Raw genomic sequence first — 18,236 nt, forward strand, 5'->3', positions numbered from 1 at the left:
TCCAAGGAGCAAGCGTCTTTTAATTTCATGGAGGCAGTCACCAACTGCAGTGATTTGGGAGTCCCCCAAAGTAAAGTCTACTACAGCTTCCATTGTTTCTGCATATATTTGCCATGAAGTTATGGGACTGGATGCCATGATCTTAGTTTTTTGAATGCTGGGTTTTAAGCCAACGTTTTCACTCTCCTCTTTCACTTTCATCAAGAGGCTCTTTAGTTCTTCGCTTTCTGCCATAACGGTGGTTTCATCTGCCTATCTGAGGTTGTTGATATTTCTCCTGGCAATCTTGATTCCAGCTTGTGCTTCATCCAGCCTGGCATTTCACATGATGCTACTCTGAATAGAAGTTAAATAAACAGGGTGACAATATACACCCTTCATGCGCTCCTTTCCCAATTTGGAAGCAGTCCAGTTCTAACTGCTGCTTCTTGACCTGCATACAGATTTCTCAGGAGGCAGGTCAGGTGGTCTGGTATTCCTATCTCTTGAAGAATATTCCACAGTTTGTTGTGATCCACACAGTCAAAGGCTTTGGCATAGTCAACAAAGCAGATGTTTTTCTGGAACTCTCTTGCTTTTTCAGTGATCCAGCGGATGTTGGCAATTTGATCTCTGGTTCCTCTGCCTTTTCTAAAGCCAGCTTGAACATCTGGAAGTTCATGGTTCACGTATTGTTGAAGCCTGGCTTGAGAATTTTGAGCATTACTTTGCTAGCGTGTGAGATGAGTGCAATTGGGTGGTAGTTTAAACATTCTTTGGCATTGCCTTTTTTGGGATTGGAATGAAAATTGGCCTTTTCCAGTCCTGTGGTCACTGCTAAGTTTTCCAAATTTGCAGGCATATTGAGTGCAGCACTTTAACAGCATCGCCTGTTAGGATTTGAAATAGCTCAACTGGAATTCCATCACATCCACTAGCTTTGTTCACAGTGATGCTTTCTAAGGCCCACTTGACTTTGCATTCCAGGATGTCTGGCTCTAGGTGAGTGATCACACCATCATGATTATCTGGGTCCTGAAGATCTTTTTTGTATAGTTCTTCTGTGTATTCTTGACACCTCTTTTTAATATCTTCTGCTTCTGTTAGGTCCATACCATTTCTGTCCTTTATTATGCCCATCTTTGCATGAAATGTTCCCTTGGTATGTCTCATTTTCTTGAAGAGATCTCCAGTCTTTCCCATTCTATTATTTTCCTCTTTCTTTGCACTGATCACTGAGGAAGGCTTTCTTATCTCTCCTTTCTATTCTTTAGAACTCTGCATTCAAATGGGCATATTTTTCCTTTTCTTCTTTGCCTTTCACTTCTCTTCTTTTCTCAGCTATTTGTAAGGTCTCCTCAGACAACCATTTTGCCTTTTTGCATTTCTTTTCTTGGAGATGGTCTTGATCACTGCCTCCTGTACAATGTCACAAACCTCCATCCATAGTTCTTCAGGCACTCTGTCTATCAGATCTAATCCCTTGAATCTATTTGTCTCTCTATAATCATAAGGGATTTGATTTTAGGTCATACCTGAATAGTCTAGTGGTTTTCCCTACTTTCTTCAATTTCAGTCTGAATTTGGCAATACTCATGATTGAATATTGAATTCATGATCTGAGCCACAGTCAGCTCCTGGTCTTGTTTTGCTGGCTGTATAGAGCTTCTCCATCTTTGCTGCAAAGAATATAATCAACCTCATTTTGGTGCTGACCATATGCTGATGTCCATGTGTAGAGTCTTCTCTTGTGCTGTTGGAAGAGGGTGTTTGCTATGACCATTGCATTCTCTTGGCAAAATTCTGTTAGTCTTTGACCTGCTTCCTTTTGTACTCCAAAGCCAAATTTGCCTGTTATTCCAGGTATCTCTTGACTTCCTACTTTTGCATTCCAGTCCCCTATCATGAAAAGGACATCTTTTTGGGGTGTTAGTTCTAGAAGGTCTTGTAGGTCTTCATGCAACTGTTCAACTTCAGCGTCTTCAGCATTAGTGGTTGGGGCATAGGCTTGGATTACTGTGATATTGAATGGTTTGCCTTGGAAATGAACAGAGATCATTCTGTCATTTTTGAGACTGCATCTGAGTACTGCATTTTGGACTCTTTTGTTGACCATGATGGCTACTCCATTTCTTCTACGGAATTCTTACCCACAGTAGTAGATATAATGGTCATGTGAGTTAAAGTCACTCATTCCAGCCCATTTTAGTTCACTTATTCCTAAAATACTGATGTTCACTCTTGCCATCTCCTGTTTGACCACTTCCAATTTGCCTTGAGTCATGGACCTAATCTTTCAGGTTCCTATACAATACTGCTCTTTACAGCATCAGATTTTACTTAAAATATGGAATACAGTATTGCTAACTATAATCACTATGCTGTACATTACATTCCTGTGACTTATTTTATAATTGGAAGTTTGTACCATTTGACCCCCGCTTTACCAATTTCACACTCCCCCAAGCCCCACCTCTGGCAACCATCACTTTGTTCTCTGTGTATACGAGCTGTTTCAAAAATTGATTCTACATATAAGTGAAATCATATAGTATTTGTCTTTGACTTATTTCACTTAACATAATTCCCTCAAGGTCATAAATGTCAACATTTCATTATATTATGACTTAATAGTATTTCACTGTGTATATATACCACATTTTCTTTATCAGTTCATCCAGTGATGAGAGACTTACGTTGTTTCCATATCTTGGTTATTGTAAATAATACTACAATGGACATGGGGACATATCTCTTCCAAGTGAGTGTTTTCATTTATCTGGATAAATACCTAGGGATAAAATCACTGGATCACACAGTAGTTCAATTTTAATTTTTTGAGAAACCTCTGCAATGTTTTTTCATAGTAGGCTGCACTAATTTGCATTCCCAGTAACAGTGCACACGATTTTCCTTTTCTCCACATCCTTGCAACACTGGTTATTTCTTGGCTTTCTGATAATAGCCATTCTAACAGGTGCAAGGTGATATCTCATTGTGGTTTTGACTTGCATTTCCCTGAGTTTTAGAGATGTTGAGCACCTTTTCATGTACCTATTGGTCATCTGTATGTCTTTGGAAAACTGTAAATTCAGATACTCTGCCCATTTTTAAATGAAGTTGCTTTTTGCTATTGAATTGTATGAGTTTATTTTCTATATTAACCCCTTATTATATAAATGATTTGCCATTCAGCAGGTTGCCTTCTCATTTTGTTGATGGTTTCCTTTTCGTGCAGAAGCTTTTTGGTTTGATATTGCCTCATTTGTTTATTTCTGCTGCCTTTACTTTTGGTGTCAAATAAAAAAATCATCACCAAGACAGATATCAAGGAGTTTATTGCCTATTTTTTCTTATGGGAGTTTTACTATTTCAGGTCTTGCCTTCAAGTCTTTAATCCATTTTAAGCTAACTTTTGTGTGTGGTATAGCATAAGAGTCTAGTTTCATTCTTTCCATGTGGCTGTCCAGTTTTCCCAGCACCATTTTTTAAAGAGATTGTTCTTTCCCTTTTTTATAATCTTGGGTATTTTGTTGTAAATTACTTGGCTATACATTCATGGGTTTATTTCTGGAGTCTAGTCTGTTCGATTGATGTATATCTGTTTTTATGCCAATACCACACTATTTTTATTACTATGGCTTTGTAATATAAATCAGGAAATGTGATGCCTCTAGCTTTATTCTTTCTTTAGGTTTCTAAGACTGTTTGGAATGTTTTTTGGTTTCATACAAATGTTACAATTGCTTATTTATGTGAAAAATACCAATGGAATTTTGATAGGAATATCATTTAAATGTAGATTGCTTTGGGCAGATCAGACATTTGAATAATATTACTTCTTCCAGGAATTAATTCTATTCCAGGAATTAATATATTCCAGAAATTAATAATATATATTCTAGGAATTAATAATATTAATTCTCCAGGAATTAGGAGATTGAAAAAGTTGGCTTAAAACTCAACATTCAGAAAACTAAGATCATGGCATCTGGTCCCATCACTTCATGGCAAATAGATCGGTGGCTGGCGCTTGCAAGCCCACCCTGGCAGTGGCCAGGGAGTGGGATTCTGCAAGGGAGGAGCTTGTTAGGGTGGTGGATGGAGCATGCACTCTACTCCCGGAACCCAAGGAGGTGGGGGGAGGGGTCAGGAGGGGCTGGTGCGTGGAGGTGAGGGCTGGGTGCTCAGAGAAAGAGACTGCTATGGCGACCTGCTCCTCCCTTCATGCACGAACAGTGGAGCTTTGCTTCTGTGGCGGCCCTGGATTCTTCTGTAAACAGCCCAGTTGCAGCTATACCACACTCCAGCCCCTTCAGGCTATCTCCATGAAGCCAACACCAGTCCTCTCCCTGGGTCTGTCCTCTAAACCCTTGGTTATCTCTCTTTGTGAATGTCAAAGCAGCCTATTTTACTTTAACAGTTCCTAGTAGTTAAGGATGTGCCAAGATTTGTCAGTGACCCCAAGGGGGAGAATCTATCAGCACTTAGATTCATGTTGATTAGCATCCAGATCCTCAGGCAGTAGATTTTAAAGTGTGCAAATATATATTGTCCTGAGGGACTGTTGCAAGTTGAACCTCCAGGAAGAGCAAATAGATGGAAATGGACTTTTCAAAATGTTTTCCATCAAGAAGATTCATGGACTATTTAATCCCCAAAGTATCTTATATATGCTCTATTTTCTTTCTTTCTGTAAATATGGCTTTTAAGCAAGCATAATACCACTGGTTTTATGATTTACTCTCTTGACTTTTATCAGCCTTCTTCTCTGATAATCAAACCCTTGCTCCTAATCTGCATTTCTGAAATGACATAACTGCATTGTTTTGGTGACCAATCATCAATTGAAAATGAAACATTTCTGTCACCTACATAAAAGTGATAAAGAAACAGTTGAGAGGAAAAGGGATAATTTTTTTTAAAAGACTAATAAAATGGTCAATCATATAATAAAGCTGTTCAAGAAAAAAAGATGACGTATATAAATAACTTATTTATATGTTTATAAATACTTATTTATAATATATATAAATTTATTTATATACTTATTTATAAATTTATTTTATAAATTATAAACTTATTTATAAATATGTATATAAATATTTATATGAAGTAAATAAACAACTTATTAGAGAAATAAAACAATTACAAATAGAAATTCAAATGGCATGTAAATATCATAAAGAAATAGATAAATTTGAAGATAACTGCACATTTTAAAAGGAAATAAAGTTTTAATAATCTAAATGGGAAAAGAATTTGAACAAGAATAGATACACGTATATGGATAACTGAATCACTTTGCTGTACACCTGAAATTAACGCAACAGTGTTAACCAATTCGACTCCAATATAAAATAAGTATGTTTAGAAAAGAAGATATAGTTTTCATAGATTCCTTTTGCCTGATTTTGAATAATGTAAATACAATAATATATGCAAATAGAATATAAATGCAAACTGAGAAATTACTTTGTAAAATCTTTTGGCACCATCTACTAAAGCTGAACATATGCACTTGCCCTATGATTTATTCCACTCTTAGGTATACCCAGCAGAAATACATGCATATATTAACCAGAAGATTGGTATAAGAATGTTCATAGAAGCCCTAATCACAGAAGACTAAAAATGGACACTACTGAATTGTTTATCTAGAGTAGAATGATACACATACTGTCTTGTGTTAATTCAAGGGAAGACTATAGAGAATTGAAACTCCAACTACATGAAATATGTGGCAGATAAGGATAAGGATAAGTCAAATATATCAATAGGAAATAAGAAAGTTAAGAAATTAACATATCCATATATAGAACAAATCGCTGAGAAAAGAGAAACAAAAGGCAAAGGAGGAAAGGAAAGATATAACCATCTGAATACAGTGTTCCAAAGAACAGCAAGGAGAGATAAGAAAGCCTTCTTAAGTGAACAATGCAAAGAAACTGAGGAAAACAATAGTATGGGAAAGATCAGAGATTGCTTCAAGAAAGTGAGAGATACCAAGGGAACATTTCATGCAAAGATGGGCACAATAAAGGACAGAAACAGTATGGACCTAACAGAAGCATAAGGGATTAAGAAGAGATGGCAAGAATACACAAAAGAACTGTACCAAAAAGGTCTTAAAGACCCAGATAACCATGATGGTATGATCACTCACCTAGAGCCAGAGATCCTAAAGTGTGAGGTCAAATGGGCCTTAGGAAGTACTACCAGGAACAAAGCTAATGGAGGTGATGGAATTCAAGCTGAGCTAGTTCAAATCCTAAAAAATGATGCTGTGAAAGTGTTGTAATCAATATGCCAGCAAATTTGGAAAACTCAGCAGTGGCCAGGACTGGAAAATGTCAGTTTTCATTCCAATACTAAAGAAAGGCAATGACAAAGAATGTTCAAATTATGACACAATTTCACATGCTAGCAAAGTAATGCTCAAAATCCTTCAAGCTAGGCTTCAACAGTACGTGAACTGAGAACTTCCAGATGTAGAAGCTGGATTTAGAAAAGGGAGAAAAACCAGATATCAAATTGCCAATATCTGCTGGATCATAGAAAAAGCAAGGGAATTCCAAAAAACACCATCTATTTCTGCTTCACTGACTACACTAAAGCCTTTGACTGTGTGGATCACAATAAACTGTGGAATATTCTTAAAGAGATAGGAATACCAGACCACCTTATCTGCCTCCTGAGAAACCTGTATGCAGGTCAAGAAGCAACAGTTAGAACCAGACATGGAACAACAGATTGGTTCAAAATTGGTAATGGGGTACATCAAGGCTGTATATTGCCACCCCGCTTATTTAACTTACATGCAGAGTACCTCATGAGAAATGCCAGGTTGGATGAAGCACAAGCTGGAAACAAAATTACAGGGAGAAATATCAATAACCTCAGATATGCAGATGATACCACCCTAATGGCAGAAAGTGAAGAGGAACTAAAGAGCCTCTTGATGAACGTGAAAGAAGAGAGTGAAAAGCTGGCTTAAAACTCAACATTCAGACAAACAAAGATCATGGCATCCTGTCCCATCACTTCACGCCAAATAGGTGGGGAAAAATTGGAAACAGTGACAGACTTTATTTTCTTGGGCGCCAAAATCACTGTGGACACTGACTGCAGCCATGAAATTAAAAGACACCTGCTCCTTGGAAGAAAAGCTGTGACAAAACTAGACAGTGTATTAAAATGGTTCCCAGTAGTCATGTAGGGACATGAGAGTTGGACCCTAAACAAGGCTGAGCGCCGAAAAACTGACGCTTTCGAACTGCAGTGCTAGAGAAAATTCTTGAGTCCATTGGACTGCAAGGAGATCAAACCAGTCAATCCTTAAGGAAATCAACCCTGAATATTTATTGGAAAGACTGATGCTGAAGCTGAAGCTCCAATACTTTGGCCACCTGATGCAAAGAACTAACTCATTAGAAAAGACCCTGATGCAGGGAAGATTGAGAGGAGGAGGGAAAGGAGATGACAGAGGACAAGACGGTTGGATGGCATCACCGACTTGACAGACATGAGTTTGAGCAAGCTCCGGGAGAGATAGCGAAGGACAGGGAAGCCTGGTATGCTGCAGTCCATGGGGTTGCCAAGAATCAGATATGACTGAGCAACTTAACAAGATATAGAGAGCAAAGATGATACCAAAAAATAACACGGAAACAATAAATTGTTCTAATAGATGCTGGTTTATTCTATGGAGAAAGTAACGTAAAGACCTATCTTATCTTATATACAAGTTGGACTCCAGATGTTATTTATGATCTTTATCTGAAAGGTAATAATATAAAGCATATAATAGAAAATGTAGGATAAAAATCTTTGCAACTCTAGATAGACAAAATTTTTTCTTAAAATTCTAAAAAAGTATAAACTTTTTTTTTTTTTTTAAGATTTTTTTCTTTGATGTGGATCATCTTTAAAGTCTTCATTGAGCTTGTTACAGTACTGTTTCTGTTCTGGTGTCTTGATCGCAAGGCATGTGGGATCACAGCTCCCCAACCAGGGAACAAAACCGCACCCTCCCCCCAACCCTGCATTAGAAGGCAAAGTCCTAATCACTGGACTGAAAGGGAAGTCCCCCAAAAAAGTATAAATTTTAAGGATAAATAAAGGAGCAGATGACTTGACAAAAGTCATCATTTTTAAACAAAATTATGTATCCATGCACAAAGTCAATGGTTAGATGAGTAGATAAGAGGCTACGAAATGATAACCAAAACATTTAAAATCAACATTTGACTAATATATAGAGTAGAATGTATATAACACTCTGTACATCAACAAAAAAGGAGCAGAAAATTAAATGGAAAATGAGCAAAGTGAGCAGGCTGTTTAGAGGAGAGCCCCACATAAATATGGGAAAAGAGGTTCATAAATCACTACTTATCAGAGAACTGAAAATAATGACAGCATAAACTACTAGTATGTGGTAACGAGACTGGTGACAAAAGGGAAAATCATAGTACCAAATATTGGTGGAGATGTTCACTGGGTAAGAATATAAATTGTGATTGCCAGTTTGAGAAAGATCTTATAGAATTTAGTTAAATTAGGTGTCTGTTTCCCTATGTCCTAGCAATCATAGCTAAAAAATTATTGCACAAATTTATAAAATGACATGTAGAAGGGCATTCATCACAATGCTGTTAGTGGTGCTAAGAAGCCATTCATCCATCATTGATTGGAGGGATAGGTAAATAATATACACACACTAGTAATCAGGAAGCCTTAAGGAATGAACTAGACATAGTATTGAAATTAAAAAGTAATGTAGAGAAGGAAATCTATAGCTGGATGATCATGCATCCTGGTTTGTCTAAACACTCCCAATTTATACCTGTTGTCCCAGCATAACTATTAATAGCACTATCTTTCATTCTCAGTAGTTGAGACAATATATTATATGGTCATCCTATCTGTATCATAACACCATTTTGTGAATGTTAAATTACAAAAACATCGAAACAACACGACCTATTTTTTGCTAGATACAGATTTCAAGGTATTTATTAGAGGAGGGAAATATATTAGGAAGATAAAGAAGATGAGGAAATAAAAGAATGATACTGCACCGTGCACCTGAGTATGATTAACGTTGCTCTCTGCTGTGAAGTCAAAAATATTAATACTTAACTATAGTTTAAAAAAATTAAATACTTACAGTACTTCTGGTACTAAAAATATCATAGTTTGGGCTGTTACTGTAATACCTGCAGAGGAAAATGTCAAATGTGAATATTAAAACTACGTCTCCTCCAAATAAAACGGATTTTAATACATGGTCAAGAGCTCCCCTGGTGGCTCATCAGGAAAGAATTTGTTTGCCAATGCAGGAGACAGGCATTTGATCCCTGGACCGGGCAGATCCCCTGAAGAAGGAAATGGCAACTCACTACAGTATTCTTGCCTAGGAAATCCCAGGGAAAGAGCAGCCAGATGGGTTACAATCCATGGGGTTGTAAAGAGTCAGACACAATTGAATGACTAAACAACAATATATGGCCAGAGCAAGCCTAACCCTTGTGGGCTGCCATGAGCTTTACATTTCTGCTCAAGCTCCTTCTTAGAAAGTGTAGTCAGAGCTAAAACTGGGTACATCAGTGACATCAACCCCCAACTCAAGGTGTGTTCAAGGTTACTTAGTATCTCAAGACACAATAGTGAGAAGTAAATACTTTTGCATCTTGTTTTTGTTTTAGAATAAAAACTGTTGAAGAATATTGGCTCTAACTCCTTCACATATAAACTCAGTTCAAATAGAATGAATACAGATTGAAAGAAAAAAAACACAGTAATTCTTATTTGAAACACTGAAATAAAGAGCAAATTTTTGTGAGTTATAGTGATTATCATTTCTATTACTCAGGGTACTTTAATTTCTGTCTATATGAAATATAGACAATAAAAATACAATATGAGTCACCTATATAATTGAAATTTTTCTGGTGGTCACACTAAAAAAGCAAGAAAAAACAAGTAAAATTGCTTCTAATAATATATTTTATTCAAAAGTAGCCTCAAAAAAAAAAAAAAAAAAGTAGCCTCATTTGTACAGTGCCAACTCACTGGAAAAGACCCTGAGGATGGAAATGATTGAAGGCAAGAGGAGAAGGGGATGACAGAGGATGGACTGTTGGATGGCATCACTGGGTATTGAATGAGTTTGACCACCAAGCAGGGCCCTACGGGGTCTTCCTGAAACAGATCTCTGTCCCCTATGTCCTCTGCTTTGCCTCATTTATTGAAAAGGTTTAGTCTCCATGTCTCCTCTCCGTCTCAAAAGGCTGGCTGAAGAATTAATGAAAGAGAATTTCCAGTTCAAGATGGTGGAATAAAAGGACATGCGCTCATCTCCTTCTGCGAGAGAACCAAAATCACAACTACTTTTTGAACAATCATCAACAGGAGGATGCTGGAACCTACCAAAAACAAATACCCCACGTCCAAAGACAAAGAAGCCACAGCAAGATGGTAGGAGGGCCACAATCACGATAAAATCAAATCTCATACCCGCTGGGTGGTGACCCACAAACTGGAGAACAATAATACCAAAGAAGTTCTCCCATTGCTATGAACGTTTGGAACCCCACGTTAGGCTTCCCAGCCTGGGAACCTGACAAAGGGACTGGGAATCCTCAGGGAATCCGACCTTGAAGGCCAGCAGGATTTGATTACAAGACTTCCACAGGACTGGGGGAAACAAGAGTTTCCAGGTTTGGAGGGCATAAGAAAAACCTTGCATGCACCAAGATTCAAAGCAAGGAGCAGTTGACTCCACAGGAAACTAAACCAAAACTACCTGCTACTGTTGAAGGGTCTCCTGTGGGTCATGGGTCAGCAAGGACTCACCACAGGGATGGGACTGGCAGCAGTTGTCTGGGAAGGTCCCCTTTGATGTAAACTCTCTTGGAGGTTGCCATTAACCCTGACCATAGAGCCCCAGACCCCAGAGCTGAGTCATCTCACGACAAAAAAATACCAGGGAGGGAGTGTAACCCCACCCATCGACAGATAACTGGATTAAAGCTTTACTGAGCCTGATACCATGGACAGTGTACAGAAGACAAGGATCAAGATCATCCCCATGGAAAAGAAATGCAAAAAGGCAAAATGGTTGTCTGAGAAGGCCTTACAAATAGCTGTGAAAAGAAGAGAAGTGAAAAGCAAAGGAGAAAAGGAATGATATTCCCATTTGAATGCAGAGTTCCAAAGAACGGCAAGGAGAGATAAGAAAGCCTTCCTCAGCGATCAATGCAAATAGAGGAAAACAACAGAATGGGAAAGACTAGAGATCTTTTCAAGAAAATTAGATACCAAAGGAACATTTCATGCAAAGATGGGTTCGATAAAGGACAGAAATGGTATGGACCTAACAGAAGCAGAAGATATTAAGAAGAGATGGCAAGAATACAAAGAAGAACTGTACAAAACAGATCTTCATGACCCAGATCATCACAATTGTGTGATCACTCACCTAGAGCCAGACATCCTGGAATGTGAAGTCAAGTGGGTCTTGGAAAGCACCACTACGAACAAAGCTAGTGGAGGTGATGGAATTCCAGTTGAACTATTTCAAATCTGAAAGATGATGCTGTGAAAGTGCTGCACTCAATATGCCAGCAAATTTGGAAAACTCAGCAGTGGCCACAGAACTGGAAAAGGTCAGTTTTCATTCCAATCCCTAAGAAAGGCAATCCCAAAGAATGCTCAAACTACCGCACAATTGCACTCATCTCACAGGCTAGTAAAGTAATACTCAAAATTCTCCAAGCCAGGCTTCAGCAATACGTGAACCATGAACTTCCAGATGTTCAAGCTGGTTTTAGAAAAGGCAGAGGAACCAGAGTCAAATTGCCAACATTCGCTGGATCACCGAAAAAGCAAGAGAGTTCCAGAAAAACATCTATTTCTGCTTTATTGACTACGCCAAAGCCTTTCACTGTGTGGATCACAATAAACTGTGAACAATTCTTCAAGAGATGGGAATATCAGACCACCTAACCTGCCTCTTGAGAAACCTGTATGCAAATCAGTAAGCAATAGTTAGAACTGGACATGGAACAACACACTGGTTCCAAATAGGAAAGGAGTACGTCAAGGCTGTATATTGTCACCCTGCTTATTTGACTTATATGCAGAGTACATCATGAGAAACGCTGGGCTGGAAGAAGCACAAGCTGGAATCAAGATTGCCAGGAGAAATATCAATAACCTCAGATATGCAGATGACACCACCCTTATAGCAGAAAGTGAAGAGGAACTAAAAAGCCTCTTGATGAAAGTGAAAGAGGAGCGTAAAAATGTTGGCTTAAAGCTTAACATTCAGAAAACTAAGATCATGGCATCTGGTCCCATCACTTCATGGAAAATAGATGGGGAGATAGTGGAAACAGTGTCAAACTTTATTTTTTGGGCTCCAAAATCACTGCAGATGGTGACTGCAGCCATGAAATTAAAAGACACTTACTCCTTGGACGGAAAGTTATGACCAACCTAGATAGCATATTAAAAAGCAGAGACATTACTTTGCCAACAAAGGTTCGTCTGGTTAAGGCTATGGTTTTTCCAGTGGTCATGTATGGATGTGAGAGTTAGACTGTGAAGAAAGCTAAGCACTGAACAACTGATCCTTTTGAACTGTGGTGTTGGAGAAGACTCTTGAGAGTCCCTGGGACTGCAAGGAGATCCAGCCAGTCCATCCTAAAGGAAATTAGTCCTGGGTGTTCATTGGAAGGACTGATGCTGAAGCTGAACCTCCAGTACTTCGGCTACCTCATGCGAAGAGCTGACTCATTGGAAAAGACCCTGATGCTGGGAGGGATTGGGCGCAGGAGGAGAAGGGGATGACAGTGGATGAGATGGCTGGATGGCATCACCGACTCGATGGACATGAGTTTGAGTAAACTCTAGAGTTTGTGATGGACAGGGAGGCCTGGCATGCTGCAATTCATGGGGTCGCAAAGAGGTGGACATGACTGAGCGACTGAACTGAACTGAACTGAGCAAGGCCCTGCCCAAGAGAGCAAGACCCAGTTTTTCAAGCAAGAACCACAATCCCACAGGAGATAAAACAAAACCACATTACAGAAAGTTAATCAGCATGAAACAGCAGAAAGTTACCTCCCAGATGAAGTGACAAGATAAAACCTAGAAAAAAGAACTAAGATAGAGATAGGCAACCTTCCAGAAAAAGAGATCAGAATAATGATAGTGAATATGATTCAGGATCTCAGGAAAAGAATGGAGGCAAAGATTGAGAAGATGCAAGAAGTGTTACCAAAGACCTACAAGAACTAAATAACAAAAAGAGATGAATAATACTCTAGAAGGAATCCATAGTAGAATAACTGAGGCAGAAGCACAGATAAATGACCTGGAGGACAGAATGGTGGCAATCACTGCCACAGAACAGAATATAGAAAAAAGAATGAAAAGAAATGAAGACGGCCCTCTAAAACAACATTAAACGCAGGAGCATTCACATTATAGGGGTCCCAGAAGGAGAAGAGAGAGAAAGGACCTGAGAAAATATTTGAAGAGGTAATGGCTAAAAACTTCCCTAATACGGGAAAGGAAATAATCAACCAAATCCAGGAAGCACAGAGAGCAACACTGTAATCAAACTGACAAAGACTAAAGACAGAGATAAAATATTAAAAGCAACAAGGAAAAAATAACAAATAACATACAAGGGAACTCATATCAGGCTATCAGCTGATTTCTCAACAGAAACTACAAGCCAGAGAGGAATGGCATGATATATTTAAAGTGATGAAAAGTAAGAAACTACAACCAAGAATACTCTACCCAGCAAGACTCTCCAGATTTGATGGAGAAATCAAAAGATTTCCAGACAAACAAAGTTAAAAGAATTCAGCATCACCAAACCAGCTTTACAACAAATGCTAAAGGAACTCCTCTAGGCAGGAAACACAAGAGAAGGAAAAGACCTACTGAAAATAAAACCCAAAACAATAAAGAAAACAGTAACAGGATCACACGTATCGATAATTACCTTAAATGTAAATGAATTAAATGCACCAACCAAAAGACATAGTCTGGCTGGGGAGGTGAAAACATGTGCATGTATGCACTTTCACTTACCATATTATTCTGCTTGACCCACCCCCCCAAATTGTGTGTAATTATTTCATATTGTCAGGCTAATCATGTTCCCATTATGGCTTGCAATTGTAATTATCTTTTATTTTTTGTCTGGCTATTGATTGTGAAAACTGATAAACATATTTTACTATTGTGATTATGTAACTATTACTCACTTAACAACATTGTATCATGATTGGTCAACAGAAAAATTATAGAATTCTATATCACCAAAACTATCATTTAATAGAAAAACCTGTAATCACTTTTTAAAGTCCGTATGCATATCAGAATTATCTTAGAATTTTTTGAAAACTATGAATGCCCAAGTGTTGCTTTTTTTTTTTTTGCCAGTGCTCCAGATATGTTTCTATTGAGCAGCCATGTTTAAAAACAATGGGAGTATATGAAGATTTTTTATCTAGTTTGTTTCACTTTTATTATTCCATATTCAGTGCTCCCATTTCATTTAGCTTGTTTTCCAATTTCACCATCTATTCTTTTTTTAATGGATGTTTTTTCTCAAGCCTTTATCGAGTGTAGTATAAAAGCTTTTGTATACATATATATAATATATATTAACATTTTAGAAAACTCATGATTATTTTTGCCTAACTAAAAAATTTTTGACATATTGATTCCACTTGTTTAACTGAGTATGAACAGAATGCTAGATTTCTAATTTAAAAAAGTAGATATGCAACAAAGGTTTACTGTATAGCATAGGGAACTATAATCAATATCTTGTAATAATCTATACTGGAAAATAATTTCAAAAATAACATGTGCATATGTATAACTGAATCATGCACACACATAAAAGAATTTTAGTGTGTTAAATTTAGTAATGTTTATCTTTTTGCCAGTTTTTCTAAATGTCCTATGGATATCTAATAACATATGAGATACAAAATTTTAAATATATTTGTGCATGATACAATTAATATAAATTAAATATAAATTTATTACATTTCAATTATTAATGCCATCATTCAAGATGCTCCTATTCTTATTTTTTCAGCTCTTGATAAAATATTCTCAGAGAAATGCTAATATGTCTTACTATGATTATATATTTTTTTCTTTTCCCTTATATTTCTTCTGGTTTTTGCTTTATGTATCTTTGTTTCTTGGTTAAGGTGTCTAATGGTTGATGATGTCTTTCTTCTTTGTGAATTGTACCTTTTATCATTAAAAATATTCATTTTTGTTTCATTTAAAATAAATAAATTTTAAAAAATAAAAATGAAAGAATGTGAACGTGTAGTAACAAAAAACAGCAGTTGGTCCTTGAGAGCAGCTAACAATTTAAATAACAGATCAGCCATATAGCAGTCACAGAATCTTCAGTTCCTCTCTGAAAGCCATAGATAAGAGTCTAATGCACATTACCGAGTTGTTTTGCAGATACTAAAACCCCAACCAGAAGCAGAAGTGAGCTGCATGCTGACCACCGGATGGAGCCAGAAGTGTGATTATTGAGATTCCCAAAATACACCCTGTTACTTCACCATCAACCAGTGAGAGAACTCTGTCCAAGCTAATCGTATATCCTGAGACCTGTCCCCTCAAACTGTCTTTTAAAACTCTTCCCTGAAATCCATTGGGGAGCTCAGGTCTTTTGAGCATTAGCCACCCATTCTCCTTGCCCTTGGAATAAACCCTAACTTTCCTCATAAAAACCCAGTGTCAGCAAATTGACTTTACTGAGCTCCAGCAAGCAGACCCAAGTTTGGTAACAGTGGTAAAAAGTTTAGATAAATACCTCTTAGAACTAGGGGCAGGAAAAGATTCTTAAATAAAAACATCTACCCTGGATTTCTCAACTCCCCCTTCCAAAAGGCTAACAATAAAATAAAAATCCATTAAGTTCAAGAAAGCTTCTCCTTTAAAAGCACACCTTATTAAGAACTCAAATTCAGGGAGTCTACCACGAAAAAAAAAAACACCAAACTTTTTTTGTCTTCTCTAATCCCTAATTTAAACTGAGCATTTCCTTCAATTATGAATGTACACCAGCAATTGAAAAACTATGTTCTTTGGGCCAAATTCCATTTGTGTTTTGTAAAAGGACTTTTATTTGTACACAGTCACACTATTTGTTTACCACTGTTTATTACTGTTGTCCCCTACTATGGCAGAGTAGCTAAAACAGACAGCACTGCTTGAAAAGCCTCAAATATTTAATATCTAATCCTTTACACTAAAGCTTGGTGATCTCTGGTGCACAACATAGCAAACATTATAAACTCCCTTCGCTCACAGGTGAACCTAAATAATATCAACTACCATAATTTATTGATACATGTGTTAAAAGTTTGAAATATATCATGGTTTTCATGCCTCACAACACCATGAGATAGATTTTATTATTTCATTTTGTAAAGAATATTAATTTTTAGAGTTGTCAGAATGCTATGTTTTAATTTGATCTCAGTACTTCAATGACTTTCCAACCACATTTACTCTATTTGACTTCTCCCTCTGTTCACTGAGATGCAAGGATCCCTTCGCTCTGAAACCTCTATAATAGTTTTATTGTTGGTATCCTTACATTTTAATGTTGCACTGTGCACTAAGTCGCTTCAGTCATGTCTGACTCTGTGCGACCCTGTGGACTGTAGTCTGCCAGGCTCCTCTGTCCACGGGATTCTCCAGGCAAGAATATTGGAGTGGGTTGCCAGGTCCTCCTCCAGGGCTATCTTCCCAACCCAGGGTTAGAACCCGCGTCTTCTACGTCTCCTGCGTTAGCAGGCAGGTTCTTTACCACTAGCGCCACCTGAGTTAGAAGGTAATAAATAGAAGATTCACAAAATGTGATTTTTTCCGGTTAACTATCTGTATTTTTGGTGGCTCAGACGATAAAAGCGTCTGCCTACAATGCGGGACTCCCGGGTTCGATCCCTGGGTCGGGAAGATCCCCTGGAGAAGGAAATGGCAATCCACTCCAGTACTCTTGCCTGGAAAATCCCATGGACGGAGGGCCTCATGGCTCTCCCTGCAGTCCATGGGGTCGCAGAGTCGGACACGACTGAGCGACTTCACTTTCACTTTCATCTGTATTTTAACCTGTGATGAAAATGTAAAATATTTTGATACACTTTCCAATCCAGCAGCCACCTAATGCTGACCAAAAAACTTACATGGAGGATCCCTCAGAACTTTAAAATTTTCCTTCTTCATTATCAACCCACTTTCTGCGGGAATTACATATTCTTACTTTGTGCACATTTTTAAAACACCCTCTCACAAATCATTCAACCAAACTGCCTAACATAAACCATCAACTACCTAGTGAAGCTTAGTGAAGCGCCCCCACTCTCATTCCTGGGGGAGACTTTCCGGTGCTCTCTGTGCTCTCTGGCAAAAGGATTCAGAGCGGGATCCGCCATCCAGGAAGCCGACACGGGAAAGTAACGCGAAACTACGGCGGGAACTTGAGGAGACAGCTAAACCCTAACTTGTTGTTGTTTGTTGTTTAGTCGCTAGGTCGTGTCCGACTGTTTGCGACCCCATGGACTATAACCCATCAGGCTCCTGTGTCCATGAGATTTCCCAGGCAAGAAGACTGAAGTGGTTGCCATTTGGTTGCCATTCCCTTCTCCAATGCGTGCCCTCGTTTCCCGCCCTCATTCCCTGAAAACAGTGAACCGGCGGCGGGGAGCCGGTGTTGGCGCCAGAACTGAGGAACGAGGCTGCGGTCCACCGGGGCGCCAGGCCCCGCGACGCTAAGGCGCAGGGATATGGCCCCGCCAGCCCAGCCCCAGGGACGCCCCCTCCCGCGACTGGCGTCTCTCTACCTCCACAGGGCCGAGCCGCAACAGCTCAGCCAGAACAGCAGCACCGCCACTCCTGAGGCGGACATGGCGCCGGCTCGCCACTACCCAACAGCCGCGCCAGGGGCGCCGGAGGCTGGAGGTGCTCGCGGCCCGCGGGGGCGGGGCGGGGCGGGGCGAGGCGGCCGCTCTTCGCCAGGAGCTGGCGTGTGCGCATGCGTGCAATTGCGCGCAGAGGCCGAGGCTCCCGTTAGTTACTGGAGGAGAAAATATAAATCAGAGTTTAGGAAAAGCAACACTGTGCTTTTATGGAATGAAGTAGCATAACCACTTAGGAAAATGGGAATTGATTGGATAAAGGTGAAA

General features: G+C 38.8%; 1 protein-coding gene across 1 annotated transcript in view; it reads right to left on the reverse strand.

Annotated features, from left to right (window-relative positions):
* The window catches only part of CATSPERE (catsper channel auxiliary subunit epsilon), a 134,745-nt gene extending 116,742 nt beyond the window's left edge, over positions 1-18,003 (reverse strand). The window contains exons 1-2 of the mRNA XM_065937129.1: positions 17,895-18,003; positions 9,152-9,200 (exon numbers count right to left, since the gene is read on the reverse strand). Coding sequence (XP_065793201.1) covers positions 9,152-9,200; positions 17,895-17,959 — 114 coding nt within the window. The 5' untranslated portion in view covers positions 17,960-18,003. The remainder of the gene's footprint in view (positions 1-9,151; positions 9,201-17,894) is intronic.
* Between the last annotated feature and the right edge of the window lie 233 nt (positions 18,004-18,236).

The sequence above is a fragment of the Muntiacus reevesi genome, chromosome 5 (genome assembly GCF_963930625.1).
Source record: "Muntiacus reevesi chromosome 5, mMunRee1.1, whole genome shotgun sequence".
In the NCBI taxonomy this organism is placed as follows: Eukaryota; Metazoa; Chordata; class Mammalia; order Artiodactyla; family Cervidae; genus Muntiacus; species Muntiacus reevesi.